Source organism: Astatotilapia calliptera, chromosome 8 (genome assembly GCF_964374335.1).
Source record: "Astatotilapia calliptera chromosome 8, fAstCal68.1, whole genome shotgun sequence".
Lineage (NCBI taxonomy): Eukaryota > Metazoa > Chordata > Actinopteri > Cichliformes > Cichlidae > Astatotilapia > Astatotilapia calliptera.
In genome coordinates, this window is record NC_137429.1 from 7,651,100 (window position 1) to 7,668,877 (window position 17,778).

Here is a 17,778-nt window from a genome sequence, read left to right on the forward strand (position 1 = left end):
ATAATTCAAAGACAAATACAATGCTGTTTTTCAATAACTTTCCACAGAACGTCTCATCATTTCTAGCTGAAGCACCAATCTTCCAACACAGTTCAATGCCATCTGGGAATTCCTATACTCCCACACTGATGGATTGTAGAGATGCTCGTAAAGACGGGCTCGCTCATGCCTTCAGCTTGTCCATTTTGTTCTATCTGCACAGCGCACACCAGGTTACAAAAAACCTGAGAAATAAGGAACCAGCTGTAACGATGTCAGAGAACACAACCGCATCAGCTTGAGAGAAATAAGAAGTTCAACTTATTTTGTAGATCCTTCTTATTAAAAAAACTATTCTTTAAAAACACAGACAGAGCAGGCTACCGGTGGCCAGCAACCTTCATCTTCTCAGTACGCCTGGGCATTTGTCTCATTGTGATTCTAGGTCAGGGGATGATTACTGATGATGAGAAGATGATAAGAAAGATTCACTCTAACTAAGGGCAAGGTCACCTCCCACTGTGAAGAAATGCAGATGTGATGAGACGGGATAAGTGACTTTTTAACGCACACGCTGGTACACACAAATATCCCCCCCACAAAGATGTGAGTAACCTCAGTACAATGTCAGTCACTGAAAGATAAAGTTAAAACCCTACCGTGTGGAGGTGTAGCCTGTGTAGCATCACGGGGAACATAATCTTAATTAATCTGTCAAATGTTCTTGGAGCACAAGTATAGGCAAGTATATTTATGGACAAATATTCTAAAGTAACTCAGATATTTTAGGCAAAACTAACATAATACATGCAAATGCCCAAACCAAACAGTCAAGTTGCATTTTGGGAAATGTAGTTGTCAGGTTGTGCTGACAGTGTACAGATGCAGTACATTTTCAATTAGTAATAAAATAACAAAGTTTGTATCTGCTTCTTTCTTGGGCCACATAGCACGTTAAAGTGAAGAAAGCACTTTAAAAAAAATCTACCTTCATATTTGCATTCTACCTTTTTAAGTGACCAGAATGAGACAGCAATACAAATAGGCTGTCAGGAGGCCCAGTGCTCCATAGCCCTGTCAGACCATGATTTTGCTGTTGGTTGGCAAGCAAAAACAACAAAATAAAGACAGACAATGGGCAACATTAAGAAAAAGACATAGATAAGGAAATAGAAAAGGGTTTTCTTACAAAATTGAAAAAAAATGTGTAAGACGAGAGATATCCCATTGCACACAGAGTGCTGAAACTGTTTTGTCTTCAGCCCTTGTTCTGTAGAAGAAATTCAAGCTGTCCTTCAGCACAAAATCTAGCAAGATGAAAAACAAACAACAGGTAGGAACAGCTGCTCTCAAACTAAAGCCCTCAAACACCTTCAGGGACAAAGGAAAAAAAAGGAAAAAAAAAAAAAACCCAAAAAATATTTCTAGAGTCAAACAGAAAAGCCAAATAAGACACAAAAGGCCCAACGAACAAAAAAACAGAAAAACAACAAGAGAAGAAAACTCACATGCGGCTGCTGGGTGGAATCTTGCGCCCATCTCTGAACCAGGTGACTTGTGGCTGAGGGAAGCTGCGAATGCGTGGTGCTGGAATCACAGCACCCTCTCCCTGAGAGACTGACTGCGTACGTTCGCCTTCCTCAAAACTTCCCATAACTAAAGGAAAACACACAATACACAGACAAAAACAAGGGAAGCAAGAGAGAACAAGAGAGTGAGACTGACAGTCGCAGGAACAAATTACTCTTGCTTTCTTCTTCTTTGACTTTTGGTAACCACAGAGCTTTTGTCATCTGCTGTCTATTGTGAAATTTCACACTATAGCTATTTGATGGACAGCAAAGTGTTGTTGCCATGGTTTCCATGGTACATCAAGCAAGGCTAGAAGGAACCGGCACGTAACGACTCACAGAGGGACATCGAGGGACGCTAAATTGACTAATATTCATATCCCGTATCCTCCTGTGTGGATGCATCAAAGGCAATCAATCTTGATCACCCACTAAATTTGTGCATTGCGCAACATAGTAGATGACCAGCTATGCCGCTTCTCTATTATCTCGTAATATATTTCATTTGTTAGAGTATTTTTATTCATCCCTTGCCTCATTATATCTTAAAAGCTGACAAAACGCTGGACTAATATTACCACCTCCCCCCCCCCCCTTTCCACTCCCGATTTCTAATGGGAATTTATCAACTAGCTGTAAATTCATCTGTTGTGGGTTGTGAAATTCCCCTATGCTGTTACATTAGCAGATGCTGATTGTAAACCTTTACAGGACAACAGTAACAAGTAGACTTTATGTTTTCCTCCTCCAGCACAGTCTGAAACACAGTCACAGCATTATTTTTCTCCAAAGATCATATATTTGCCTCCGTGATTTAAAGGGGAACAATAGGCAGAAATAAATAAAATGTTACATTGAAAACCCAATTATGACACACATTTTGGAGATAATATCTCGGGAACATTCAGGGATGAAGGTGAGGGAGTCTGAACCGAGGATGCTGCGGTGGTTGTGAATCGATGGCAGACTTATTTTTCCTCACTCTCTTTCAAGAGAATAAAAAAAGGTAATCTGGCTTTACGCTGCAGCTGTGGTGCTTAGCTTAAATGAAAATCTGGGAAGTGTGCAAATCCCCCGACTTTGATCTGCAGTTTCAGTGATGTGATGTCCTCCTCCCCTTCTTCCCTAATCTCTAATGCCTCGGCATGTTTCCCTTTCTCTGAGGTGTGTCTCTGCAATTCTAATTGTGCTGCCTCAATAGAATAGTTTCTAGAAGAAATCTCTCCATCTATCCTTCCTTCTTTCTTCTTCTCCCTCTCCCTCCCTTGTCCAGCTCATCCATTCCTTTTGCAGGTGTCCTTAATTCTCCTTTTTTACTCTGCGTCACCATCCATACCACTTCATGAGCAACTGAGAGGGAAGAAGAGAATTATGGAAATGGGAAGTGTTTGGAATAAATAGGAACTGAAATAACAGCAGGGTGGAGGCCAAGAAATAAATAGAAAGCAGTGGTGGCCAGATGACAAAGTCAAGAGAGGGAGGAAGCCGAAACAACAAACAGAACCAGTGATGGACGCCACAAAAAGTCTGTCTCCTGGAGGAGAGGCTTCGGCAACAGTGTGTTTGCCGAATACGAGAGAAGTCGACCCGTGGGACTCAATTTCCTATCACCCTCCCATTTCTTTCTCTTTAGTGGCTGGTTGAGTGCATCGACAGGTACAGCTGTACGTTACATCCATTCAAATGCGGCTGGAACACAGGGAAGCAAGTGAACCAGGCATACCCTAGTAAAGCACGATAATGGACAAGTTGTGTATATGGGAAGGGGGGGTGGATTTGATGTGACAACACTCCAGACACCTCAGTGGCATGTCTAATAGCTCGTTAACAAGACGAGGGAGCTGAGTGGCCTGAAAACGAATGTGAAAATTTGCAGAAACACTGTGCACGGGAGCTCTATTTTTGCCAAAGAAACAACAGATGTTGTTGACAAAGGAGAGAGAATGAAAAAAGCAGCGGTCATATTGAAATGAAGCAAAGTTAAAAAGAACCATGGCAACAATATCAATCTAATGAGAATGCTGAGTGGAACAGCTGTCTGGGATGATAACACTCTGAATGAGATGCAGGTAGATCTTTCACCCTGCCAGCATCTGTCCCTCCCTAGTCAGTCCTTGATACAAAGGCACCCAAAGATAGCGTGGGCCTACTGTGTACTAAACTGCTGCAGTTAAGCGCACACGCTTTCTCTCGCTTAAATCAGCATGTGTCTATTAGACAGCCGTTTATTCATTCGTTGGATCTGTGCTTCAGCTGCGTCCTGTGTTAATACTTACAGGCCACTTGTACTTCTGTGCGCCTCTGCAGAAGGGCTCCCACCCGATTTCTCACAATGCAGCGGTAAAAGCCAGCATGGGAGCGGTCCAGTGAAGGGATTAGGTACCTTTTAACAAGCACAGAAACACACGAGAAAAAGATTTAAATACTTTTAACTCTTAATAAACTAAAAAAAAACTAATTAAGACAAAAGTAGAATTCAAAGAAGTTTTTTAATTTATAGGCACGAACAAGCTGAAAAGCATTTGAGTGCGCACACACATTAAATACACAAACTTAAGACTATCTAATAGAAGAACAAGGGCATTGAGGACATCGCAGCTTAGCTGTTGTTTATTCCACCGATAATGATACTTGAGAGGCTAACCCAGCCATCACAGTGAAGCCATCCCTCACACACTTACTTAGACACAGGCACTAAGCTCAGACAGCAAACACCTGCATTAAAATGTCTTTTATGCAAACATACACACACATACACATACACACACACACACACAGACAAACAGAACACCCCCCTGGGACAAAGGTTGAAGCCTCATGTCTTCAGCAGCTGACATTCTCACGATGACCTTGACTTCGGTGTCCAGCTGTGATAGCAGTACTGCCTCAGTGCCAGGTGGCGGCAGAGTGACATGTACTTTTTGCAAGGATAGAAGTGTACACTTAGCACTGTCTTGCTAAGGTGTCTAAGGTTTTGGCTTGAGAAAGGACTGCATTAAAACAGTCCCTGTTTTGTTGCAATTAGACTGCAAAGACACACCTAAAAATGACTTAAATAGTGTGAAATGCTGTCATTCTGTCAGACTCCGCTAGTGTCGTAAGGGCTCTTTTGGCATCAGTGCCTTGACTCACCACCTGCTGTAATTTCTGAAGCCAACAGATAATGCTCCTCTTTTAATGAGGAACAAAGTACGCATCTGGAAGTTCGTTCAGAAAAGGCTAGTGAGGAGATGATGGTTTGTGTACTAATTTTTTATTTTCAAATTCATTTACAAGTTAGATCACATCCTAACATTAACCCTGCAGGCTGAAAAATGCCGCTTAACCAATGCGTTTAAATATAAAGCCAAAAGGTCCTTTGAAAGCATTGATTTATGACAAGCTGGGAGTGAGAATGGGCAGTTTGATGAAGCCATAAAGAGAAAACAATGACTTTCTGTTTATTCAACGCAGGTATAGACCTTTGCTTTTAAAAAGTTTCAAGCACATTGAACTTCTAATTGTGTTCTGTAGAACAAAAAGCTTTTAAATTGAGTTGTTAGGGTATCAATTGTTTACCAAGTTGATTACCTGAAAGCTAATAGGTGAATATGTGGTATAGTGGTGGGCATCCCCAGTTTGAGACTAGGAGGAGACACAAATCCACCCTCAAAAGATGAGAAGACAGTGTACTCTTTCTGCCAGACAAATGAGAAGGTTCAGATAGGAAGGGCAACTGGCATAAAATAAAAAACTGTGCCAAATCAAATTTGGGGATCCATCTACCATGGCAGCCCTTTGGGAAAATAAGGGAGCAGCCAAAAAAAAAACCTTTTCATTACTTGCAAAGTGATACTTGATTGTGTGCTTGTGTCTTTTCAATATCTGGAAAACACCTGGCTACGTCTGTGAGAGAAAACTTCAATAGCACCAGGATACGAAATGGATTAGGGCAATTCATTTTAGAGATCAGGCACACCTCAAAACGGCAGGTGTCAACGTCCTAAAACCTTCCAATAACTAAAAGAAATGACTGCACTGAGGGAGCTACAAGGAGCGGCCGGCTGTTAAAGTGGTTGCACGGACAGTCTCTAATGGCATGTTACATAGCAGCACAACATGCAGAAGTTGCAAGTTAGCCTACAGCCAGTTGCACATGTTTAATTTGAAAGTCACTCTAGCACAGCACACTCTTGTCAAAATACATACTTGTAGGAGGTGAAACAGTTCCCACTAGGAGCATGTGTGACAGCAAAGCTGTCACATTCCTGCATGATATGTGCTCAGAAATGCTTAGAGCACTGCCAGGCAGATTGTTTGAGAGTAACCTTTAGTAATTGTATGTACTGGTTTCTATAGTAACCACATGCAGTTTGTTTGAAAAGTTTTTTTGTGATTTAACCTTTTGTTTACACAGGGCTTTTTTTGTCATGAATCAGTGTTTGGCGAGAACATAAGTGAGACTATTTGTTAAAAAAAGAGCAATTTCATAGTTCAGAAGTGCATTCAACAAGCTGTTTGCAGTGAAGTTGGATGCTCGCAGAAGCAAAACTATAACTGCAAACAAAGCAGTTGTATTTTAGAGGCCATCAAAATAATTATTCCCCTAAAAATGCTCTGTTACATATGCCTAATGGTACCTAAATATCTGAAAAGCACTCATCTGATCTCTTCTGTAGTTGACTAAAAATGCATCAAGAGATTCAAAAGCACTGCAGAGAGCTCAAGGCTCAAGAGAAGAAAAAGGAAATATCTATTTTCTAATAGTGTTTTTAAAGCAAGCTAACCAAAAACATACCCTCCTGCATTACACGCACATAAATATATTTAAAAAGTTTCCACATAGAAGTAGGCTAGAATATATTTTTTAAATTTGGTGATTTTGATCATGCTGACAATCAGACTTTAAAGTAGAAACGAGCATCTATTTTGCTTTAGGGTCATTCAGAACAATTTTACTTGATCTACACTGATCAAATATTCACATAGTGAGGAAAAACGAACACCCAAGAAGGAGCTGCTAGAGCAACTTAGTGTGCTGTCAGTGTAATCTCTCTGAACTAAGTTTCTAATTTGGTGTTTTAAACATGGTGGTCGAGAACACCATCACTCATTCTCATTAAACGACTGAGTCGCATGCTTTGGAAAGTAGAATCTGCAACAGTTTTCCTTTTTCAAATCAGCTTTTTCTATGTCACCAGTCTCTCATGTATGTGTCAGAAAACTTAATTTCACACCACCTTTAACATGCAAGACAACAAATAAGCAGATAGCTGTTGATTTGCTGTTCCACATGAAAAGGAAGAATTAATTCATAGTGCGCATATCTAGAAGAGCATGGTGCTGTGTTCAGGATTCTGGTTTCTGCTAGTTGGATAAAAAAAACTCTGCATTCAAATCTCTGCATGTGAATTTCAAAAAACGAGGATGCCATTATCCTGTTGGACAAGGAATCTTCTTAAGTCCTCCATCGGACAGAGTAGAGATCTGTCAGCAACCACTTGGTAATCATTAGTCACAATATAAAAATGTGCATTTCTCCACTGATTGTGAGTGATTGCTGTGTCAAAGTAACAGGGGGTCATTGATTAGAAACTGGTCAATGACCCCCTGGTAACGATCGTTTGCTAGGAAAGACTATGTATTCTGCGACTGGTTGGGGAGCGACTGCTGCAGGTTGCTGGCCGTCCCAAGCATGCGGTATATGGCGCTTGTTTGTGTTGGTTGATGGCAGATTGTTGCGATAGCTAGAGGTCTGCATGGAACGAAACATGAAACTGAGTTTGCAGTGCAACCTAAACTGCAAATGGAAAACTTACCCCTTCAAAATAAAAGCAGCGCCTTGCAACTACAACCAACACAATTCAAAAGATGCAGTTTTTACTTTGAAGATGAAAGTTCTTCATTTCCAGTTTGTGTCTCACTTTTTGAAGTTTCACTAACCACTCACTGTCTAGTTTGCTCTTTGAATTATCCCGATAGCTTGAAAAGGTCCAGAAAGCCGACTCTATTCTTTAAATGTAGTGCTTTTGAAATTGATATAGTGCCGTAACAACAAATGGCTGGATGTGCTGGAAGGCTTTTAATATCTATAACAAAAAAATGAAGTGGTATCAAACCTCATTACCAGCAGCGCCACTTGGGCCCAAAGGACTAAATGAGTTTTAGCCCAAAGTCTGTTAAGGCTTAATCAACTAATCAGTAGGCTCTATTAATGATGTGTGACTCCTTTCATATGTTCCATCAACTAAATGAATACAATTACGTATATATGCTATGCATAAATGGAAGGGAGAGGAGGTGAATAGATAATGGGATGCCAGCAAAGGAAGACTGTTACAAAAAAAGTGAGCTCGCTCAGTGGTTTGGAGAAGAAGAAGCAGATATCGAGCGAGAAATATCTGACAGGTGGTGTCGTTGCTCCAAGTTTAACCTCACTGAGGCCTAGAGAGAATTCACCCTAGAGCCAGAACCTTCAGGGTGACTTTAGTTAGTATTCTTTCACTTTCTCTCCCTCTCTTTCTCCCTCTTTCACTCTGTCCCTTATATAATGAATACAATTAACCTTTGCAGAGTTGTGCACGTTGGCAGCAGGTTGGGGGAGTCAGCGGGGGCTCGCTGTGTTGGACAGAGATTGATTGATGTTCCTGTGGTCAGCACACTCCGTCAGATCCCCTTTAATTAGCCCCACTCAGGAGAAATGATTAGTTGGAGGAGTGGCAGGGAGACGGATAGAGGGACATGAGAAAAAGGGGAGGACTTGGCATAAAGTGGGTTGGAGATGGAGGAAGGCAGAGAGAACAGAAGGGATGGAAGAATGAAAACAGGTTAGCGAGAGAGGGGGAAAAGATGAAGAGATGGCAGCGGATAACTGGAGAAACTATCATCTTTGATTGTAGGTGGCTGCAGTGCACTCTTTTTTAGAGCGTTCCCATAATAACATCATACCTTCACCAAGGTTAGCTCCAATAACATTCGACTTTAATTGCTAGTTAAACACTAGCATTATAAAACCTCATTCACACACTGCAAGGACACTGTAATTACAGCCTATCTTATCATAAAAGTAAATCATAATAAATTATAAAGCATCATAAATTTATTATGAGCTGGTAATGACACCAACATTTTTCTCTACTAAACACTGCAATTAATTAGAAACCAGATCTGAAAGTGTGTGTGCTGTTGATGCTGTGTCACGTGATGCAAAGATCAGATTTGACTAAAAAAACGAAACGAAGCACGATGTGTGACCGCTCACTTATAATGATCTCCCCCCTCATGTTACATTTACAGCTAACAGAAAGGTCTTCAACCTCATATAACAGTTTGATGTCACTTTACTTTTCTTAACGAGTTCACTTAACAGCAACAGGGCATACTTCAACAGCTTGTATATTCAAAAGGGTAGCATACAAACAAAAGCAGTTGCAGTGGATAATTATTAGCTTTGACAGCCTAATTACTTATTTATTCGGGGGATCATGATGGACTGATGTGTGTCATTATTCTAATAGGATGATTATATGCTTATAGTGTGTTTACCGTGTGCTTGAAATATCCATCACAGAAAGCGACACGTGAAAGCAACATTGACAGAAAATCAAAGATACTTGTTTATAGCTCTGAAATGCTCCACCGCATGCGTAATGTCTCTGAAAAGAGATCAATACTCTTTGAGATCAACTATATATTTTTAAGGACATTCCATTTAAAGATGCACTGGATCATATAAGAAATGTTTTCTTGGTTAAATGTTTCTCAGTTTCTTCTTAATTCCTAACACATCCACTACATCACAGGTAACTGGGACTTCTCATTTAAGCTACTGGAAATAAATAGATTCTTTAGAGGTCCACAGAGGATAGCTTCTTCTATTCTTTAGGATAACGCAGAGGGATAATTGTCCAAAGGAGACAGTATACTCAAACTAATACTATTTTAAGATCATTTTATCTTACAATTTCCGCCCTATAATGTCTGAAAAAGCCAGTTTCCTTTTCTATGCATTCATCAAAGCTGTGAAATAGTCGCGAAGGCCAGAACATATTATGTTGCAAATATACGACAAACAAAAGCCTGCATACTTGTACAAAGGATGAAATTGGTAAAGGATACTGAAACATTCTTGAATTAAGAACTATTTATATCAGAACTTAAAAGACTACAATAGTAAAAATACTTTGTAAACTATATAAACATGATAAAGTGAGGCTACTTCCTGTTTAATTTGGAGATTCAGTGTAATTATTCGTATAACGTGATGTCCTTGCACATCCATACAGTACAGTATGGATGTGCTTCTACAGTAGAGAAGCAGCCATACCAGCCAGCAGCACAGTGACACACACGCATGAACAAATGCTGGATATTGTGCAAAATAAAACAGTGTCTTCTTCTCCTGTTGTCTCACTTGCACTTGAGACTCACTCACTCTGCTCAGCCATAGAAAACAAGAAGTGAGTGCGTGCAAGGGAGGAGAGAGAAAGGTACAATCTATTGTATCTAGGGGCTGTGGCTGAGAATGCCAGAGAGATAGAAAATGGACATTTCTAGTTATAGCCAGAAATCCATTAAGGTCATCCAGAGAGAGATGCTGCCTGGCTGACTGTATTCAAGGCGTGCCCATCCCTAACATGATGGGATTCAAGTACTGACCTAAGGTACTGCAACTCTTTCTCCTTAGCACGGATAAAGGTTAGCCGAACATTAGCAAATAAACAAGGATAACAATGCGTTCAACCAATCAGCTTAATAATACATGTGGATTTATTTGACCTGTATATTGAAAAATTCAGTTATGTCTCACGCTGGTCAAGTCTGCATACTAATTCTTCTTTTTCTTATTGTTATTGTTACATGAAAGGATACTTTCATTTAATCCAGTGAAGTAGCTTTGGATTTTCTGTTTTGTTGTTTTGCTTTTATTTGATGTCTTTTATTCACAGGGCCTTAAAGCACAGAAATCCAAGCATATAAAAGAAACGCATACAGATTAAGTAGAGAGTGCCACGGACCCGCTAAATAAAAACTATTTATTTAGATCTGATGTGACTCGCTAGAACAATTGTGTGTGACAATTGGAAAGAGCGACAGTAGAAGGAGCAAGGATATGTGGGATGTGTCAAAGAAAACAACACACTGGGGAAATGGGAAATGAAAATGACAGTGAGCGAATGGGCAAATTTGAATCTCAAGGTCTTATTATTTGCTGCTGTGCTTTATTCCTCATGCAATTTCATTTTCCACATGCACACTTTGACCCACCTCCTGTTCTACATGCATTCACATTTGTTTTGGCACATGGAGACGGGAACAAAAGGAATCTTCAATTTGTCTGATTTTCAACAGGGTTTTTTCACATTTCGTGCGATAAATTGCTGTTTAATGACAGTAAAAAGGCAGAGCACACACAAACCATGACTTGGATCCTACTCTTGTGTCTGTTATATATGTACTCATTACAGAAACAAATAAAAACAATTTTCATAATTACCACCGCTGTTAATTTAGGGCAGCTGTCGTATGAACCTCTCATTGGGTGGTGGTCACTGTAGCTGGAGACAGATGGCACTTTCCCAACAGGACAGTAAACTGACACACTTTATCTGGTCTTAAGTTTGGATATAATTTATTTAATAACTCAATAACTAATCTTAGGCACAATGATGTTTGTGGCTTCCTCTAAATATTTGTTGGTGTGTGAAGAAAAGGCAGTTTTTTCCACCAGCTTTTCCTTCATCTTCATCCAGTTGGCATGCTTGTCATCTCTTCTCGCTTTTCCCCCAGACATTGAAAAACATTGTACTGAACTTGTTTTAATTTGTTCAGAGCTAACATGAAATGATATCTGCTTAAAAGAGAAAAAATGTGGATGCTTAGTGGTATTTCATCTATGTATGGATTAAAGTAAGACAAGACGAACAAAGGGAATGCAGGAGAGCCCAGTGTGAAGTGTGAAGAGGGGCGTCTGGGTGAGGGTTGAGTTTTTAGGAAATACGTACATGCAGTGTTTAAAAATCTGCACATATCTGTCTACATCTAGCTTCCGGCACATTCTTGATTTGCCAAAAACACGGATATACAATATTACCGTCCCATTTCTGAAGGCGCACCCACATTTTACAAAGATGAATCATTATTGCAAAGAGTGAAGTGACATTCTATCAAGCTAGCTGTCAAACGCTAATCTCATTTTCTATTTATTCTTTTCTTTCCTGATTGTGAAATGCCAGATTTGAAGAGCAAAGCACCTATTATGCAGAAGATCATAGAGATGAAAAGTCAATCAACACGAACTCGTCACGCTGCGACTGCGATGTCTTTTGTACCATTTTTTATGTATTTATTTGTTTCATATTTTGTGGTGAGGGAGTCTTGATTAGACATATCCATACCCCCGTTTGTGCCCGTACAGAGGTTTCTCCTGGAGATCTGTGGTTGAAGATTACAGTCATTTACTCTTAGTTTTCTGCCTTTTCCTTTGGATTCACAGATTTCTCTGCTCATTTACTGATGCAGTTGTAATTTGAAATGTCATTCTTAAAGTTTTTAACCATTTGCCTGATCTTTCAGAAAAAAACGTATCCTCTCTGGAATGCTATTTTCAAATTATTATAACTGAAACAAACAACTACTATATTCCCTTCTGCCTTTGTAAAACCCTTTAAGACTTATTTATTTACTTTTGTCTTTCAATCTAATTAGAGTAAGAAGCAAAAGTTTACTATTCTCGGAAGCAGAGGCCACACTCCACCAACCCAGCCAAGAACCAATTGACAAACAAAAATGCCTCTTGAGGGCCGATTAATAATTAACTCTCTTAATTAAGTTTCTAGGTTAATTGGCAGCAAAAAGACTGGTGGAGTGCCAGGTAATCACCCCTGAGGTTTTGGTCACGTGACAGGAAGCTGTGGTGCTATTCTGTGTATTTATAGATCTATTGATTTGCTGAAGCATTGTGTGCAGGAGACTTATCTGCCTAATAGGATCAAAAATTCTTAATTGTATTGGATATAATCTTCATCCTTCCTAAGTTCAATTGTAATCTGGTGATAAGGCTATTAAATGATTTTTTTTAGGAACAAAGAAAGCAGCACGCGAGCCAGAATGTGTGAATATCTGCGTGTGGCAATTGGATATTGTATAGATGAAGTTTCCGTCATGTGGCATTTGTCAGTGCTGATCCTGGTCTCTCTAAAAGTCAGCCACTTGCTTAACTCTTCCACGCACACACCTACATGTTGAATTATAATGCTCACGCAGAGTTTTCAGCATTGATTGGTTGCCAGAGGACACAAGGTCAAGTCACATGGTGTCAATATTTAAAGCAGCGCCCAGCACTGGGGACCTCTGCCATAACCTCATTAATATGGGGGTCTGTTCTGCTGAAATACTCTGCTGGCGGAAAGAAAGGCCGACTTGAGGAATAAGGAGGAGTGCGTACCGACATATAAACAACACGAGCGCCACGGTTTTGCATTAAGAGAGGTGCTGATATATATGAAGAAATTATACAATGGACACAAAACCTCAAGAAAAAGGCATGCGTACTTAAAACTAACATCCACAAACTCTTGAAAGTATATAGCAGGGCACTCGGTCTTCAGTTAAAATGGTATTTAGATTTTTTAAGGACTCAGCTACTCATATGGACTCTAGATCCTTATAAAGGTCCTTTTATTATTTGTTTGCATGTTGCATTTAGCCTATGCAAGATTCACGTTCTTTTTCGCAGTGTACTTTATTTTATTACTAGCAGGACGTTGGTAAAGCACAGATGGTCTAAGCGCATGACAGCAATTTGAGGGTATTTTTGATTAGTCTCTTTTTTATATCTATTTGTAAAGCCAAACAATCCTGAATGGGATAATTGCATGGCTTTAACAGTCTTTTTATATGATATACACACTGACATAGACATAACCTTGTCCAGCCTTGTGCCTGAGTACTTGTTTAATCACCCATAGCGTCACTCAATCACTCTCCCAATAACACAGTCAAAGTGGCCCAAAGCTTCCAACAGCAGTGGTTTTCTCAGGTACAGTCCATTCTCATCAATTCCTCCAGCAGCTGTGTGTCTCACTTCTGCCCTTCCTGCTCTGCTGTTCTCACTCTGGTCTCATCTGTCTCCAGAGATTATACCAAGAAAGCGTTTCCATCAACAACCCTGATGTTGCTTCTATGTTCAGCCACTGTTGTTTTCACATTCGTTCTCTTTTTCACACGTGAACACAACAGTTCAGCTAAGATCTGCTGCGCGTCAGCAAGCTTTCTATCAATCGTCCGGCGCTTCATTTGTACTGCTGTCTGCACACATACATGTACATGCGCACGGAAACGCTCGGTGGAGGCACACTGCTCTCTGAGATAAGAGCAATGTTTGCCTCGTGATTGGGATCTTCCAGTTACCATTAAAGACGGTTTATCTCCTGCACTAACCCTCATTCACGTCTTTCGCTTGTTTGCAGCCTCTCCAGAGGGAGAGACAGAGAGTGATGGAGGTCACGGAGGCACGAGGGAGAGGGGGGGGGGGGGGGGGGGGGGGTTAGAGGCAATAAAAGAAAAGAAGCAAGAATAAGCCATTTCTTTATTTATAATGCACTAATGTTTGATGGATTATGACCAGGATTAATTAAAAATGCATATGCAGAGTACCACACTGCCCTACTGAATTTGAGAATTACCACAGCAGTGTTGGAAATGAAATAAAGATGTGCTTTTAGAGCCATAATATTACACTGATTCAATTTAAATTTAAAATAAGTTTGATTTTAAAAAATATTTTCATCAAACAAGCATTAAACACCTATCTAACTGGAATAGGGTGCAGAAGATGTTCTTACATAGCCCATGCTTCTTCTCTGTAGCATCAGAATAATCAAGTAAGGCTACCTGTGGCTACAAGACTAGGTCCCTTTGAAGGATTTTTTTTTAGGTCAAATTCAAACCATCCCTCAAGCAAGAGAGTTCAAGTATTGTGGGATTTTATTCACGAGTGGTGGGAAGACGGAACGTGAGCTTGACTGGGAGATTAGTGTGGCGTCAGCGATAATGCAGGCATTGTACCGGACTGTCGTGGTGAGGAGAGAGCAGAGCTGAAAGGTGCAGCTTTTGATTTACCAGTCCATCTGCATCCCGGTTCTCACCTATGCTCATGAAAAATGGGTAACAACTGAAAAACTAGTGGTTGAAATCCAGATCTTGGAGTAGAGCTGCTACTCCTGTGTGTCCTGTAGGTACGCCCGGCTGGCAGGAGAACACAGGGTAGACCCAGACCACAATGGAGAGATCTCATCTAGCCTGGGAACACTCTGGGATCCCCCAAGGAGGAGCTACAAAGTTTGTCTGGGGAGAAGGACATCTGGAATAACCTGCTTAACGTGCTGACACTGTGAACTGACTTCGGATTACCAGAAAACGATAGATTGATAGATAGATTCAAATCAAAATATCACATGTGTCATGTACGTTAAAAGAGTAAGGTCTCAGTCACACTGACCTAGAGGACGATCGACAACCTTTGTATTTACCAGCCAGTTGGAGCTGGCTGTCAGAGGTGAAACGAGTTTGTAAAGAGGGTGTTGCACCAAAAACCTTCCTGTACTCACCTGTAGTTTTCATGGAAGATGCCAACTTGTCTGCAAACACTTGCCATTTATACTCTGAGCTATAGTGAAACTGTGAAAAGTTCACTGCAAACTGGAAGTGGACATTGTTTGCTTTCACAGTAAAAGTTACAACCTTTTGAAAAGTTGTGCCTGACTGCTGCAACCAGCACATTTTACTTTTAGTGCAAACAGACTCCATTTCCAGGTTGTGTCACAATTTTTCACAGTTTCACTTCCTCTTGGTGTGTACTCAAACTCAAAACCTCAAAGGAGGTTTTCAGTGCAACACCGTGCACCTCTTTCCAATCAATTTCACGCTAGCGTGAATTAGCGACCAGTGGCTACCAGGGGTCAATGACTAATCTCTGCTCCTGACTGAATGGGACTTTCATAGTTTATCTCTTACAGTAGGCCTGTAGCTAATGGCAAAAAGGTAAATACTAATCCTAATTTCACCAAATATACACATGACTAGTTAGTTACAGTTCATCAGCCTGTGCTCACCTGTACTCCAGTGAAAAGCGTGTTAATTCTGTGCTATTGTGGATCCATTTAAACTCTAGTGGCCAGCTTCCCTCCGCCATGCAGGTCAGCACCAGCCTGTTACGTTCCAGATGGAGCTGGCTACGCACTGGCTCTGTCTTGAAGTAGGGAGGCACGTCATCTGTAAAGACAAATGTTTGGAATTAAAGTCTTTCAATTTCCTAATGAGACATTTTCCTCCTAAAACCAGTTAATGGGAAACAAACAGTGAACAATGCAAACTCTTAAATGTCACACACACACAAATACAGGGACAAAAGAATGTCAGGAAAACGGAGTTCTTCAGATAAGATAGAAGGAATCACATTAACTTTGATAATGTAAGCACAGACAAGAAGCAAGCACAGAGTCCTCGGAAACTTTTCAAATACACTTAAACAGGGAGCCAAATGTAACTGATGCTTACATCTCTCTGACTGTTACGGATTGTCTATGGTCAGATGCTGGGATTTCATTTAAGACAAAGTAAACTGTGTTGCATTTATTTATCACTGGCATCTAAACACACTCCAGATGGAAAACCCTCTGTGAATGTGTCCCATTCGGAGCTACCTAATCTGATACGATGCACTGTTGTCTGCTGTGGGTGATTTTGACTTGCTCTTAATGTCTCAGAGAAGTCTGACTAACCGCGAAGAGGAAGCAAAAGCATCAAGTCATGAAGGATTGATCCTGCATCTCCTGCTCTATGCACTTGTGTGTCAGTAGCTCATTGGCACAGTGCAGTACCTTCCTCCGAGCTAGACAGAGCAGACAGGAGAGGAGTAAAGCCAAGGAGGAGGCATGAAATCCTTTCATCATTTGTTCGCCTCCACTCTGTATCGCTCTGTTTTTCGCTCCTTCTGTGTTTCCTGAACACGCTCTGTTGAGTGTGACGGAATGGATTGAGGAAGACCGGCGAGAAGCTCTCTGTAGGGTGGTGCCTATAGTGAACGTCGCAATAGACACACAGTGATTTTTATATCTCAATCAAGAAGCTGCACAGCAAAACTGTCAAGGTCTCTCGTGGCTCTAATATCTCACCCTTAATAAATGATGCAAAAATGGACCGCTTACTTGATGATCATTGTAAATATAGAACACATTAATTGGATGGTTGGATAATATAATTATCAAATTGACTGATAATCAGGCATTGAAATTAAACTGTCAAAATGATCTATAGTGCTGATATTTTGTTCCTCTATTCTGGCTCAACAAATCCACTGGAGGTAGACTGATAAGAGTGAAGGAATGGTGAGAAAAATAGGGGATGAAAGTCAAACAGTGGAAGCCTAAAGATGATTTACAGGCATTTCACTTAAAATTACAGACTTGGATTAAATACTAAAGATTCTTCTTTACACTAAATGTATGTATGTTACAGTAGCTGATCATGGACGGACATAATATAGTTTGCATTTGCATCTAGTTTTTTTTTTTGTTCCTATATTCACAGATAGAAGTTGAGTGGGACCCTTACAGAAGCCCTTACAGTAAAATGCAACACAGATGAGCAGCGCTGCTAAAAACAAACTTCTGTCCACAAGATCAAGACTTCAGGCAGTGCAGTATAGCCTGAAATCCAGACTACAGACCAAAGCTGCTGTGATACATGTAGAATCTGGATTAGCAATTTATTGTCCTTCACAAAAAAACCCTGCTTATTTTACTCATCATAAATAGATTTCCAGACCTTCAAGGTTTTTCTTTGTTTTTCAAGGTTCTTAATTTTTTTTAAACACGTAGATCACATCAGAATTCAAAATGAGAAATTTCACAAGTTTGAAACATCTGATACTGTTGTCTTTAAACTACCCGACACAACATTTAATTAATTTACAACTTAATTAATGATTACGTTCCACTTTTTATTAAGCACACAGTCTCCCAACAGGTTTGCATATCCTAAAAATATCAGAGAGTCAAATAAGCACCTTATTTATTTTACTGCATTTTAGCTGAGGAGCTCGTGAATGCGCAGCCACGTGTATTCTCCAGACAAGTTACGAAAGAGCCAGATGACTAATCATGTCATTCCAGAGAAATATAAAGCAGATTTAATTACTATGTTAAATTATGTTGAAGAACTTTCTGAAATACCTCTGTCGTCAAGA

At 40.2% G+C, this 17,778-nt stretch overlaps 1 protein-coding gene across 7 annotated transcripts in view; it reads right to left on the minus strand.

Annotated features, from left to right (window-relative positions):
- sdk2b (sidekick cell adhesion molecule 2b) overlaps positions 1-17,778 on the minus strand; it is a 276,275-nt gene that overhangs the window by 59,787 nt on the left and 198,710 nt on the right. For all 7 annotated transcript variants that reach the window (XM_026178235.2, XM_026178230.2, XM_026178233.2 and 4 more), the window contains exons 2-4: positions 15,644-15,803; positions 3,827-3,933; positions 1,488-1,635 (exon numbers count right to left, since the gene is read on the minus strand). In XM_026178235.2, the coding sequence (XP_026034020.2) occupies positions 1,488-1,635; positions 3,827-3,933; positions 15,644-15,803 (415 nt within the window). The remainder of the gene's footprint in view (positions 1-1,487; positions 1,636-3,826; positions 3,934-15,643; positions 15,804-17,778) is intronic.